The sequence below is a fragment of the Nycticebus coucang genome, chromosome 12 (assembly GCF_027406575.1).
Source record: "Nycticebus coucang isolate mNycCou1 chromosome 12, mNycCou1.pri, whole genome shotgun sequence".
Lineage (NCBI taxonomy): Eukaryota > Metazoa > Chordata > Mammalia > Primates > Lorisidae > Nycticebus > Nycticebus coucang.
The window spans coordinates 97,446,625-97,460,757 of record NC_069791.1 but is presented as its reverse complement, the minus strand read 5'-3'; the positions used below and the strand labels follow the sequence as shown (position 1 = coordinate 97,460,757).

The 14,133-nt window shown below is 46.3% G+C and overlaps 1 protein-coding gene across 1 annotated transcript in view; it reads left to right on the top strand.

The window, feature by feature from the left end:
• The window catches only part of LOC128562040 (lipase maturation factor 1-like), a 95,543-nt gene that overhangs the window by 48,415 nt on the left and 32,995 nt on the right, over positions 1-14,133 (top strand). The window contains exon 4 of the mRNA XM_053556646.1: positions 553-618. Coding sequence (XP_053412621.1) covers positions 553-618 — 66 coding nt within the window. The remainder of the gene's footprint in view (positions 1-552; positions 619-14,133) is intronic.

Below are 14,133 nucleotides of genomic sequence, written 5' to 3'. Positions count from 1 at the left end.
AATCACAGGAGACATTTTAGTCCCCAGCCTGGGGCTCCTCAAGTTTTGCAAAGGTTGGTGACTACTAGGTGTCAGGCTGAATGTTCCTCTCCAGCACACTTGGTTTTGGAATAGTTGGTCAAGGTCGCAACTGAGAACCATGCCTTTGATGTAGTCCTTAGGGTCTGAAGAGGTGAAATTTGTGCACACGTTCATTGGTTTGAAGAGACTGTGTTATTGTGGCCATGCTCAGAGGTCTAAAATCTGAGTTTTAAAGAAAGCGCAGGAGGCATCGACTTTATGGAAGAAAAAAAAAAGGCACCATTTCTTTTGACCTATAATGTGCATCTATTAACTTATATTGACTAAAAAAGGTCTGAATGTGCCTTCAAGAAACTTTGTTTGAATTTTACCTTTCAGGGTATTTAACACACCAAATGAAAACTGTCCCCTCAAAGTCCCTGCCATGTAGTTTCTCCAGTGTGGACAGTTCTTTGTCCACGGAGACTGTTGCTGTGCCATCTCCACACCCGGCCCCCAGTAACTGACATTCTTTCTGTCTTGCCTCCGCAGGGTCTGATCAAGGTCCGGGGAGACCCATGCTGGCAAGACCTCACCTGCATGGACTTCCACTATGAGGTAAGCTGGGCCCTGTGCGGGGGGGACTCAGGGAAGCCACACCCCAAGCCTGACTCACCTGCAGGGCCCTGCTCCAGGTGAGACCCACTCACCACAGGTTCCCCCTCGGGTTGTCCAGGTCATCCATCCTTCCTTTCTCTGGGGCGGGGTGGCCATGAGGGGGCTTACAGAGTGTCTCCCACATGCTGAGGCTGGAGGGACGGTGAGCCCCACTTGGTTTCCAGCTGGTTTGGGCTCCGGGTTTCTGTGCTGCCATCCTTGGTCCTGCCCAGGCTGGGCACCCTCCTGGGCCTGCAGGTGCACAGAGGGGGTTGGTCTGGGACTGTGTGCCCAGCCCCCAGAGCTGTGGCTCCATCACATGTCCAGGTAGGTCCTGCAGGGGGAAGATGGGATTCCTATTGTTCACCAGCCCCCTGAGTCCCCTCCCTCTGCCTCAGCACAGCCCCCCAAGGCCCAGCCCCGGTCTAAGTCCCAGGGACACTCCTGTACCTACCAATAGCTCACTGACTGTGTTGGGGCCAGAACTGGGCTCATGTCACCCTGTGCATCAGCCTGAGGGCGTTCGATGTCTTACTGAGGACCCTTACCGTCAGATGCCTCCATCCTCATGTCAGTCCTGTGTCATTCTCAATGTACCCAGAGCTCTTCCTGTGTCCCTGCTGGCGCTAGCAGACAGACAGCTTAGAGCCTTCTGTACTTCAGTCCTGAATGTTTTAGTGATTGGTGGTGCCTCTGGGTACTGAGGCTGACATCTCCTCATGGCCGTGCCTCTTCTGTGGCAGTTTTGTGTCCTTCCAGGTGGCAGCCATTGTATGCACTGCATTCACCCTGTCTTGATGGACCCTTAGGTCTTGAGATCTCCCCCGTCCGGGCAGACCTGCCCCAGGAGTCCTGCCTCCTTTGCAGAGGAGTTCCTTTGTCCCTGAGTGGGGTGTGCTGCTGTCCTTGTTTTCCACTCTGCAGAGCAGATGGTCTCTGGCGTAGCCACCTAGAGATGCCGCAATGGGGAGGGCAGCACACATCAGGCAAGAGCCAAGTGCCCACCAAGCTGTTTGTGGAACCAGCTGTACCCACTCATGCCCCACCCAGGTCAAGGTCCAGCACCCTCAGCACAGAGCAGTGAACACTAGTGTGGCCTCGATCCTCCAGGGCCAGAACCTTCCATGTCAGAATCCCCCTGAGGTTCCTGCACCCGACACCCACTGGGGACCACCGGCACTATTGGCACAGGTCGTTTGCTGGGCAGTGTTGGCACGTCTGAGAACTGTTGGGGAGCAGATTTCAATAGAAGTTGACAAGAATAGCTGATGTAGCTGACTGCCTTCCCAAGGTAAACAAAAACCTCTCCTCTGCAGAGCAACTGCATTGGAGCCAGTATCTGTCATGCAAATATCCTGGGTGTGGATCTCGCCAGCAGTTATAGCCTGCTGTGAGCGCAGAATGTCTTAGGATCCTCAGGACCAGCCAGCCAGGACCAGTCAGGAGAGCAGTGATCCTGGTGGAGGGGAGGAGGTTGTCTTGACTACTGCTGTGCTCAAGCTGAGGATGCTGGCAGAGGTCTGGGGTAAAAGGCCAGGCATAATGGCTCCCCCCAAAGCCACTGTCCCTGAGCAAGGCCACCTAGGGTGAGGCAGATACTCTCTGCCTCTGTCCCAAATGCCTGAGCACTGCCGTGCTCTGGGGGTGGTCTCTACTCCTTGTTGTGCGTAAGGGTCCCACCATGGGCATCAGCTCCATAGGCACAAGTATGGCCTATGGCTATGGGTGGGATGTGGTCCTAGTGGTACTGGCCAGAGACTGCAGAAGTCTCTGGAGCCCACTTTTGGGGATAGCCAGAGCCTAGGACAACCCTTGAGGTCTCAAGGTGCCACAGGCATCACTGCCGCCAGAGGTTGGACCTGGGCAGTATCAAAGGGGCAGGAAGGGACTGCAGGCAGGCACCCATGCAGCTCTCTGTCTCCCAAATTCACGTCCATTAGACCTGAGAACACAACTGTGTCTGAAGAAAGGTTCAGTGCTGGGGTAATTGGCTGAGGTCAGCCTGGACCAGGGACCCTGGGAGCTGTGAGGTTAGGGCCTGAGGACAGCCAACAACTCCATGGCTAGGCTATAATGCAGATATATGTATTTTTGGTCACTGAGTTGTCAAAGGTATTGTACAGCCTGAGGAGCCCACAGCCCCCAGGGTTGTTTACCTCTGTGCTTGAGCCTGTTTGAAACCTGCATCTGGCTCCTCCTTCCCACTATACCACCCCCCCTTCCTCCCTTCCCCCTCTCTCAGGGGTGTGTATAAGCCAGTTAATAGAAGTTTATGTTGTTGTTTTGCTCCAAAGTCAGGCATGCCAAGCTGACCTTTAATCCAGGGTTATAAATCACTTTCCATTCCTATTATTTGTAAAGTCCCCAACAGCAGTGCATAAAAGAAGCCTTTGTGAGATGTTAATTGAGTTTTTAAGTTAGAGCTTCAGGCCCAGGGTAAGAACAGCTGACATACACCTCAGCCATCACCAGTGAGGCTCCCTATACACAAGTGAGTTAATTAGGATGGGTGGAGCCAGCACGTGTGTGTGCCCCCCCCGTGGGGGGGGGCGAGAGAAAGTGTACCTGTACATGTGAGATACACTTTAAATAAAGAAACAGATTGAAAGTAAAAAGCTAGGAAAAGATACACTGTTGTATAAACAGTATCCAGAGGGAGATTGGTGTGAGTACATCAACACTATAGGAAGTAAATTTTAGGACAGGGAGTATGACTAGAGTGATAATTACAATAATTAAGAGTTAATTCAACAGGAAACCATAAAAATCCTAAATTTGTATTATACTTAGTGACATGGTTTCAAAATACCATGAGTAAAAATTGATAGAACTAAGTGGAGAAGTAAGTTCACAGAACGTGGCTGGAGATTTCAATAGAACTCTCTCAGTAACTGATAGAACAAGTAGACGATTACAAAATAATAAGGATGGTTCCCCAGAGTGGCTCATGCTGTAATCCTGCCACTCCAGGAGGCCCGGGCAGGAGGATCCCTGAGCTCAGGAGTTAGAGACCAGCCTAAGCAAGAGCAGGACCCCCATCTCTATTAAAAATAGAAAAACTAGCCAGGTATTGTGATATGTGCCTGTAGTCCCAGCTACTGAGGAGACTAAGGCAGGAGGATCACTTGACTCCAGAAGTACAGGACTTAACCAAGTTTGAAGCCCCCTGAAGGAGGGTATGGGGCTGAAAGTGGCCTGATGGGTTGTGGATTCTTCTGGAACCAGCCCCTCCCCCACATTCTCATTAGTATAAACTCAGGTGTGGTTGGAAGAGGCTCCTCCTTCTCAAGAGAGCTCTGTCCTGAAAGCCAGGGTAGCGAATTTCTCCTTAGGTGACAGCATCAGAGCCACTGCAAACACCCACACAGCCTGCCTGGGGGCCACCTGTGGATGTGACCAGAAGGCTTTTTGCAAATCTCAAGGCCCTGTCTCTCACTGCTAGGTATAGCATTTACTGCAACTCCTGAGGTCATAGGCGCTTGTGGTCTGCATGGTGGTGGTGTCTTCAGCCTGCCCAGGAAACAAATAGTTGCAGCTGGCAATCATTTTTTAGTTTATCCTGGAGTTTGGGTTTAGAGTGATGATGTCACTGCACTCTGGCCCAGGCAACAGAGCAAGACCTTGTCTCAAAGAAATAAAAAAGGTTAAAAATTTACCTCCAGATTTGATTATGTATTTCTGCTGAACCTGATTTTCTGATGTATTTAGGTTATTAAGTGTGAAATGTCCGATTTCAAATCAAACGTTTATTTTATTTATCGGGGTATTTTTTTGAGATAGAGTTTCATTTTGTCACCCTCGGTAGAATGCTGTGGCATCACAGGTCACAGCAACCTCAAACTCGTGGGCTTAAGCAATTCCCTTGCCTCAGCCTCCCAAGTAGCTGGGACTACAGGTGCCTGCCACAACACCTGGCTATTTTTTTTTTTTTAAGAGACATCTCACTGTGGCTCAGGCTGGTCTCGAACTCGTGAGCTCAGGTAATCCACCCGCCTTAGCCTCCCAGAGTGCCAGGATTACAGGTATGAGCCACTGCACCCAGCCCAAACATATAATTTATTAATGACTTAATAATTTATGACATTTTATTTTCACTATGGAAAATTTTGAAGTTGACTAAGTAGTGTGACCAGTCCACATCTCACCTCCCCGCTAGTCTGCAGCAAGCCAGTGCAAGATGGGGAATTGCATTTTGACAGTGACTGACCATTGCAGTGACTTTGTTTGTGCTGGCTCTGGCCCTGGTGAGAGCCACATGGCTGCTGTTTGGAGCCCAAGGGATATGCGGTGGAGTGAGGACTCTGCTAAGTAACCAGCCCCCATTCCCCCAAGAGGGCTCCAAACTGTCCTCCAAACTGTGCAGGGACCAGTGAGGGACTGGAGAGGGGCTTGCTCTGGGGATCACACATTCAGGGCAGCCCTGCTGAGCTCTTCTAGAGGGTCTTGGGTCCCTGTTAGTGCACAAGAAGCCAGGAGGCAGGGAGAAGCCCCTGTTGCTAGGCCCACAAGCCTCCCTACACTGCCTTCTGACAAGCAGATGTGCTGACAGCCATTGCTTTTCAGTCACTCTAGGGGCCAGAGCCATCCATCCTCAGCCCTGTCCCAGGATCCCACAATCCAGTGTCAACATAAGACAGGCATGTCTGTGGCTGAGAGTGAACGGTGGAACTGCAGCCAGCTCCCCCGCCCACCCCCAGCTGTCGTGGGTGTGGGGCAACATTGCTGCACTTCCCCATGTCTGTGCAGCCTCCCAGCATACACAGAAAGTGGCTTCAAATGTCTGTAGATGTGAGTGAGGCCCTGAGCACTGCCTGGTGAGAAGCTTCACCACGGCATGTCCGAGCACATCATCTGTCTCCACTTGAGTTTTAAGCCATTTGTCTTTGAGAAGGATCAGCATATAGATTCCCCCAGATGGTTTTGATGCAAGAGAAAATGTCCTGAGCTGTGTCCCAAAAGGACCACAAATGTTGCAGTCATCCATTGCTCTTTGGAAGAATTGAACTAAATTCTATTACTACAGATTTGGGGGAAATTTAATATCATCTTTCAGTTGCACAGCATGACATGCTTCTGTCATGCCAGCCCTGTGCAGTCTCACGCTCAGCACAGAGAGCAGCCCCTGCCCAGGGTTGGGTAGTGAGAGCACACAGCTCCCTGCCCTGGCCACTGGCAGGAGCACCCAAGGGGCTCCCAAGGGGTTGTCTGCAAGATCAATGTTATGTGTGAGAACAGAGCTGTGTCTGGGCAGGGTGTCTGGTCTTCTAGGCCCCTCCTTAGAGTAGTGGTCCTCTATTGCCACTCAACCTCAGGAATCATCACTCTCCTACCAGCGGCTGAGGGAGAGCATTATGGCTGCAGGCAGATCATGGGACAGGTGTGTGACCCCACAGAGTCTGCTCTCGATTAGGGGACCCGGTCACAGAATACAGACCCTCAGAGTAGAAGCATCCCCTGGGTTTGACTGGCACCACCTACCACCCCTGAAGCAAGAGCACCCAAGTCTGCAGCCTGAGGGCTGGGGTCACCGGACTGGGGCACGGGCTCCAGGCAGATGGCTCAGGTAGGGTGATCTGGAAGCACTGAGTTTACACACAGGGTATCAGGGATGTCCACTCACCAGCCACCCGGCCTATGGAGGTTCTCTGCACCCTGACCCTAGGGCACAGCTGTGCCCTCCAGTTTGACCACCCCCCTTACCCAGAGAGGGTTGCAGACATGAAGGGCCTGCCATGCGGTAGATGTGCCCTATAGTCCACGTGAGGTGGGGAGGGGAGGAGCCTTTCTTCATCCAGCCTCCGTCTTCTAAAATCTGCTTCACATGGGTCCCAGGCCAGTAGATCCTGAACAGAGCCCAGACACAGCTCTGTTCTCACATATAACTTTGAGCTTGCAGATAACCCACTGGGAGCCCCTTGGGCACTCCTGCAGCAAACCAGCCCTCAATGGACCATCCACCGGTTCCCAGAGTTCTGGGACCACCAAGTGTCCAGGAGAATGACTGAAGTAGGCTCAGAATTGAGTTTGGACACCCCCCAGGGACAGGCCTGGCTGCCCAGGATGACCTTACTGATGGACCTTGCAGCTCACGGCCTCCCTCCCACACCATGTACCTCTCAGTGCTGAGGCTGTTTGTGACATTCCTGGTAGGAGCTGCAGGAATCACAGAGATGCAGCTTGGCCCAGCTGCCATTGATACTGGGGTGTTTCATGCCCAGGGCAGCATGGCGTTAGGCATGCATCCTTTCCAGCCTGCTCCCTAGAGGCTCACATGGTGCACGTGTATGCAGAGACCACAGCCCCATGCAGTGAGGTTCCACACAGCCTTTCTTCATCCAGCCTCCAACTTCCAAAATCTGCCTTACCCAGGTCTCAGGCTGGTAGATCCTGCTTCTACCTGGGACCAGAGCTGTGCTCTGCCAGCTGTTAGGACTGGACTGTGAAGGTGGGTCACTGAGCACCCTTAGATAACTTTTATCCAGGCTGATGTGCCAGTGACTTGTGGAGGCTGAGCTGAGTAGTGTCAGGGCTGGGAGCCATGGCTCACATTTGTTGACTTTGTAAGGAAAGAATGTTCCATGTCATACTAGATGGGTGCAGGGGGGCACTAAGCCAGGCCTGGGGAATGTCAGGGGCGTTAGGGGTGAGCCTGGCAGGTGCCCCCCCATCAGGTAATCTTATGGGGCCTGGCCCACAGATTCAGCTTGTGCCCCAGCATCACCCAAGGGGTAAGCCCCACCAAGTCAGGACAAGTTGGTCAGGCTGCAGGAGAGGTGGGGACACCAGCCTCCTGAAGCTGTGGACTTCCATGCCTCTAGTCAGGAAACCCCAGAGACAGGCCATAGGTGTGACCCAGGGCCCTCCTCGGGGTCAGCAGTGGTCACAGCAGTTATAGCAGAGAGGCCAAGTGTGACAGGCCCCAGTTGGAGCCTAGGCCCAGATCACTCTCTGCTCTTTACCCAGAGCCACACTTCACACCTTTCCAGGGCCCATCCCCACCCCCGGGGTGGCTGTGAGAGGTAAACAACATTAATGTTACACTGGAATGTGAATTCATAACGGCCAGGTAGAAATGGATGATTGAGTTCTCAAATACATTGGAATTTTCCAGATACCTTTCTGTAATTGTTTTCCATTATTGTCAGAATATACTTCATATTCCTTGAGTCTTCTAAAATTCATTCAGACTTGTTCCGTGGCCCAGAAGATGGCCTGTCTCCGTTCTTGTTCCACTTGAGCTTAAGAAAGGGTATGTGTTCTGTATTCTGTGAGCGTGAATCAGGCCATGTTGGTTGGCAATGTTATAAACCCATCTGTATGTTTCCTTATTTTCTACTTGTTTTATCAATTACCGAGGGAGATTCAGATCTCTGACTGCCGCTGTGGATCTTTCTGTATTTCTTGCGTGCTATTCTATGTATTTTGCTTATATATTTTGAAGCTCTGTTTGTTATTAGGTGGTAAATGTTTGAGAGTGTTATGGCCTGCAGAGCACTGTGAAATGTCCTCTCTATCCTGCTAGTATTTTTTGTTCTGAGGTCTTTGCTAATAGCATAGCTACTCTGACTTTCTTTTTAATAGTGTTGATAGGATATGTTTCTCCAGCCTCTACTTTTTAGACTATATGTGTCGCTTGAAGTGTGTCTTTTAGGGACAGTGGATATTTGTATCCAGTCTGACAAATTCCGCCTTCTAATTGGGTGTTTAGACTATTTGCATTAAATGTAATCTTTGATATGGGTAGGTTTTAATCTGTCATTTTGCTGTTTGTTTCCTATTTTTGCCTTCTTTGGGGACTCCTTTTTACATCCTTTCTTGGCTTATTAGCTATGGCTATTGTTTTATTTTTATGGATGTTTTAGGGTTTATAGTATATATCTTGAATCAGTCACAGTTTACCTGCAGGTGATATTAATCTAATAAATCCTATGATAACTTTTTGACAGTATTCTTCCATTTTTTTTCTCCTGGCCTATTTCTTGTTGTTGTCATACAGTTCGCTTTTATATATGGCATAACCCATATCCTACATTACTATTAATATTTGCTTAGTCAAGCTATATTTTAAAGTTAATATGGAAAAGTGTATTTACCATTTCTAGTGCTCTCCATCCCTTTGTGTAAATCCATACTTCCATTTCTTCCATTTTTCTTCCACCAACACAGTTCCTTTACTTTTTTTGTAGTGTAGGTTTGCTGGTGATGAATTCTTTCAGTTTGTCAATGTCTAAAAAAGCCTTTATTTCACTTTCATTTTTGAAAGAGATTATTGTTGAGTATAAAATTCTCAGTCGACATTTACTACATTAAATATGTTACTCAACTGTCTTCTCATTTGTGTTATTTCCTATGAGAAATCCTTCTCTATATTTCTCTGTAAATATCTTCTTTCTCTGTTTGCTTATAAGCGTTTCTCTTTAAACTCATTGCTTTTGACCAATTTGATTACGAAGTGCTTGCTGTAGTTTTCTTCATGTTTCATGAGCTTGGAGTTTGTTGAGTTCTTAGATCTGTGGGTTTATAGTTTTCATCACATTTGGAAAATATCTGGCCAAATATTTGTTCATATTTTTTCTTTTTTCTTTTATTTATTTTAGGGTGGTTTTGAGACAGAGTCCTACTCTGACACCCTTGGAAAAGTACTGTAGCATCATAGCTCTCAGCAACCTCAGATTCTTGGGCTCAAGCAATCCTCTTGCCTCAGCCTCCCGAGTACATGTTTTTCCTATACTTCTCGTTCTCCTCCTCTTTAGGAAATCTAATTACACAGATAGTAAGCCGCATGAATTGTCCCATGGGTCACTGATGCTTTCTTCCTTTTTTTTTTTTTTTTTGGTGTGTGTGTGTATGCCTTTCAGCTTAGATAGCTTCTATTACTGTGTCATATGCACTAATTTTTTCTTCTTTGGTGTCTTATCTGCTGATAATCCTATGCAAGGTGTTTTTTAATAGTAAAATGTGTAAGTTACTTTTCCATTTCCTTTTGTGTATATTCTGTAGCTCTTTTAAAATAATTACCATGGAAATCTTGAAAGTATGATGTTAGTATTTTAATGGAGATTGCATTGAATCTGTAGATTGTTTTGGGAAGTATCAACATTTTAACAATGTTGATTATTCCCAGCCATGAGCATGGTGTGTTCTTCATTTGTTAATATCTTCTGCTATTTCTTTTCTTAGGGTTTTGTAGTTTTCTTTATAGAGGTCCTTCACCTCCTTTGTTAGGTATATTCCTAGGTATTTCATTTTCTTTGAAGCTACTGAGAAGGGAATTGTGTCCTTGATTAGCTTCTCATCTTGGCTGTTATTGGTGTATACAAAGGCTACTGGTTTTTGGACATTGATTTTATATCCTGAGACATTACTGTATTTTTTTATGACTTCCAGGAGTCTTGTGGTTGAGTCTTTGGGGTTTTCTAAGTGTAAAATCATCTCATCAGCAAAGAGGGAGAGTTTCACTTCCTCTGCCCCCCTTTGGATGCCCTTTATTACCTAGAACTTCCAGCACTATGTTAAATAGTAGTGGTGATAGAGGAAAACCTTGTTTTGTTCCACTTCTGAATAGCAAAACTTTCAGTTTTACTCCATTCAGTATAATATTAACTGTGGGTTTATCAGAGATGGCTTTGATCAGTTTAAGAAATGTGCCACCAATGCCTATATTCTTCAGAGTTCTAATTAGAAAAGGATGTTGAATTTTATTGAATGCTTTTTCTGCATCTATTGAGAAGATCATATGGTCTTTGTTTTTGCTTCTGTTGATATGGTGGATAACGTTTATGGACTGCATATGTTAAACCAGCCTTGCATCCCTGGGATGAAACCTACTTGATCATGATGTATGACTTCTTCATTTCGTATGGAACCAGAAAAAATGATCATTTTATCATAACGACACTTGCACTAGACTGTTTATCGCAGCTCAATTTACAGTTATCAAATTTTGGAAACAACCTAAATGCCCACCAACCCAGGACTAGATTAACAAGCTGTGGTATATGTATACCATGGAATACTATATGGCCACTAAAAAAGACGGTGACTTTACATCTTTTGTATTAATTTGGATGGAGTTGAAGTACATTCTTCTTAGTAAAACATCACAAGAATGGAGAAGCAGGAATCCAATGTACTCAATTCTGATATGAAGACAACTGATGCTAGTACAGGGTGAGGTATGGGGGAATGGGGGAGGGGAGTAAGGGGAGGAGGAAGGGGGGTGTGGGGCCACGATGTGTGACACACCTCTTGGGTGTGGGACACTATTAACAGAGGGACTTCACCCAGCAAACACAGCAGTATAACCTGGTTCATTGCACCCTCAATGATTCCCCAAAAATTAAAAAAAGAAAAACAAATTACCATGGAGATTACATTTAACATCCTAAAGTTTTAACACTGTAATTTGGATTTATATCAGCTTAAAACAACACACAAAAGCTCTTCTTCTTTACATCTCTGTACCCATTCCTTTCAGTTGTGGATGTCACAAAATTGCAACTTTATACATTGTGTTTCCAAAAACATAAAGTAATATTTTTTAAATTATGATCTATAGAAAACAAAGTGTGGAGTTACCAACTGTTGTTACCATAATAGTAACTTTTATAATTGCCCATGCATTTACCTTTATTGAGATCCTCGTTTCTTCCTACAGCTTCAAGTTACTATCTAGTGTCCTTTCCTTTTACCCTGCAGGTTTCTCTTTAACATTTCTTACAGGGCAGGTCCAGTGGCCATGTGCCCATTAACTCCCTCACCTTTTGTTTTTCTGGAAACGTCTCAATGTCTCCCTCACTTCTGAAGGATGATCTTGCTGAATATAGAATTATTGACTGAAAGGATTGTGTGTTTTTTTCTTTGAGCACTTTGACTATATCAGCCCATTATGTTCTATCTTCCAAAGTTCCTGATAAGAAATCTGCTGATAATCTTAATAAGGATTCCTGTGTACGATGAGTTACTCTTCTCTCTTGCTGCTTTCAAGAGTCTTGCTTTGGCTTTGGCAACTTTGATTATAACGTGTCTTGGTGTGGGTCTCTTTGATTTCATCTTACTTAGTTTGTTGAGATTTGGGGATGTTTATTTTTGTCTTTTCATAAAATTTGAGTTTTCAGCTATTATTTCTTCAAAGAATTTCTCTGCTCCTTTCTCTTTCTCTTCTCCTTCTGGGTCTCCTATGCTGTATATACATTGGTTCACTTGATGGTGTCCCCACAAGTCCTGTAGGTTCTCTAAGTTTTCTTCTTTTCTCTTCCTGTTACTAGATTCAATAATTTCCATTGTTCTATCTTCAAGTTCACTGAGTTCTTTCCTCTGCCTGCTCAAATCTACCTTTAAATTTCTGTAGTGATTTTTTTTTTCATTTCAGTTATCATATTTTTCAGCTGCAGGATTTCTTCTTGGTTTCTTTATAGGTTTTCTCCCTCTTTATTGACATTTCTTTTCTGCTCATGCATTTTTATTATTATTTTTTTAGCTCTCTCTATGTCTTCCTTCAGTGTTTTGACCATCTTTAAGATGGTTGTTTTGAAGTCTTTGTCTAGTAGATCTGCCATCTAATCTTTTTCAGGGACAGTTTGTTGGTTTATTTTTTTTTCTTTTGAATAAGCCATATTTTTTTGTTTCTTTGTATGCCCTTTGATTTTTTTGTTAAAAGTGGGACATTTGAATCTAATGGTCTGTAACTCTACAAATTGGATTTGCTGTGGGGGTTGTTTTTGTTGTCAGGGTTTGCTGTGGGGGTTGTTTTTGTTGCCAGGGTTTGTTGTGGGGGTTGTTTTTGTTGTCATTCTGGGGCTTTCTGATTGTTATGAGTCTGTGAGTCAGTCAAGGATCAGCCTGAGCTGTCAACTTAAGGTCTTGTCAGGACTTTTCTGACCCTACACCTTTCCTTGGGCATTTCATGGTCACTTTCTAATTTCCGCTGTACATGCAATTGCTTTTGAATGTCCTTGTTCTTAAATATCTGGCTCTCGAAGGGGAATAAGGGAGAGGAGCTTGCAATGGTGGAAGGAGGTACAAAAACAGGCACATCTTTGTCTGCACCTTTTGTGATCAGAAGCTGCACTCCAATCAGAGCACAGACCCAACAGCTGGGGGACAGAGTCTTTACTGGCACCCAGTTCCCACCAGCCACTCCAGGAACATGTGCTGCCTCTTGCCACAGGACTGAGAGGAGTGAGCAGTGTCACTGAGGTAAGAGCTGAAATTAGCAGAAATTAACAACTGCTTAAGTGTCCCTTGATGTTATGAGCCTTCACTAGACTTCAGAGTTCCAAACCAGTTATGTCAGACAGATCCTGGACTCATCTCTCAGTGGGTCAGATGGGAAGCACACAGGAGGAGAAGCAGTTGGTAATGCCTCCTGAGTTTTCTAACTTTATTGTTAACACAGTGTTTTGATCATCTCGGACCTATGTGTATTGTTATTTATCACCCTCTTTATAACTCATTTTTCTTTTTACTCCATCTCCCAGGTGACTTGGTGGGAAAAGGGAAGCAGCCTAGGGTAGTATGAGCTCTCAAAGTGCGTACCATGAGGGCGCTTCACCCCGTGCAGGGAGAAGCCTTCCACCCCATCCTGGTGTGAGGTTCTGAGTGCTGGTGGCAGTCACTGCTTTGGGCCTCAAACCTCTAGGAGCCAATGACTACAGGACTCTTGTTGTTGGTCTGTTCCTAGAACACAGCAGGTCTCCTTTCTCACCCCAAGGCCCTCAATAGACATGTCAGTGGCCTCCTCCCTGCCCTGTCAGGAGCTCTGCCGACATATATACGCCCCAGGTCCCCCAGGACATGTGTCAGTAGCTCCAATATATGAGGGAAGAGGAGAGATTAAAGTCACCCTACCTTGAAAATCAGACCAAGAACTAAGACTTCTGGGTGTGGGCCCACCTTGGAGACACACATTTATGGCAAGTCCTGAGAAGCTTGTGCCACTCAACACTGGGCTCTGGGATGGCACCTGCTTGGGCCTCAGGCAGGGAGCAGCTGGTGCAGAGTCTCCTTGAGAAGCATCTGTGCAGCTTGAGCGTCTTAAGAAGCTTACTCTGCAGACAAGAATTGTGCGCATTCCCTTTCTCACTAAAGCCCAGACACATAGTTATGTCTATAATGGGAAAATGGTGGGTCAGACATTTCTGTACTTGGACTCATTTTCCTGCGGGGCCCAGGGAAAGATATTGCAAAGACAGAGCTTGACCCCAACAGGACAGGCACACCCCCCTCCCAAGAGTTGTTGCCTCCTAAATTCCTGACTAGTTGTCATCACCCTTCCTATTTTCCTCATGTTTTTCTTATTTAAAATTGTCTTTTGGGGGGGAGACAAATTTATAAAATGTTACCTAATGTCTGAGACTGGTTCAGGCTCCAACACATCGTCATCATCCTCTAACGAGCCATGGCTGAGCGTCCTAGCACGGGCCACTGCAGTGTCAGCAGCATGGGAGCTCCTGGACTCTGCTTTATGGTGTGTAG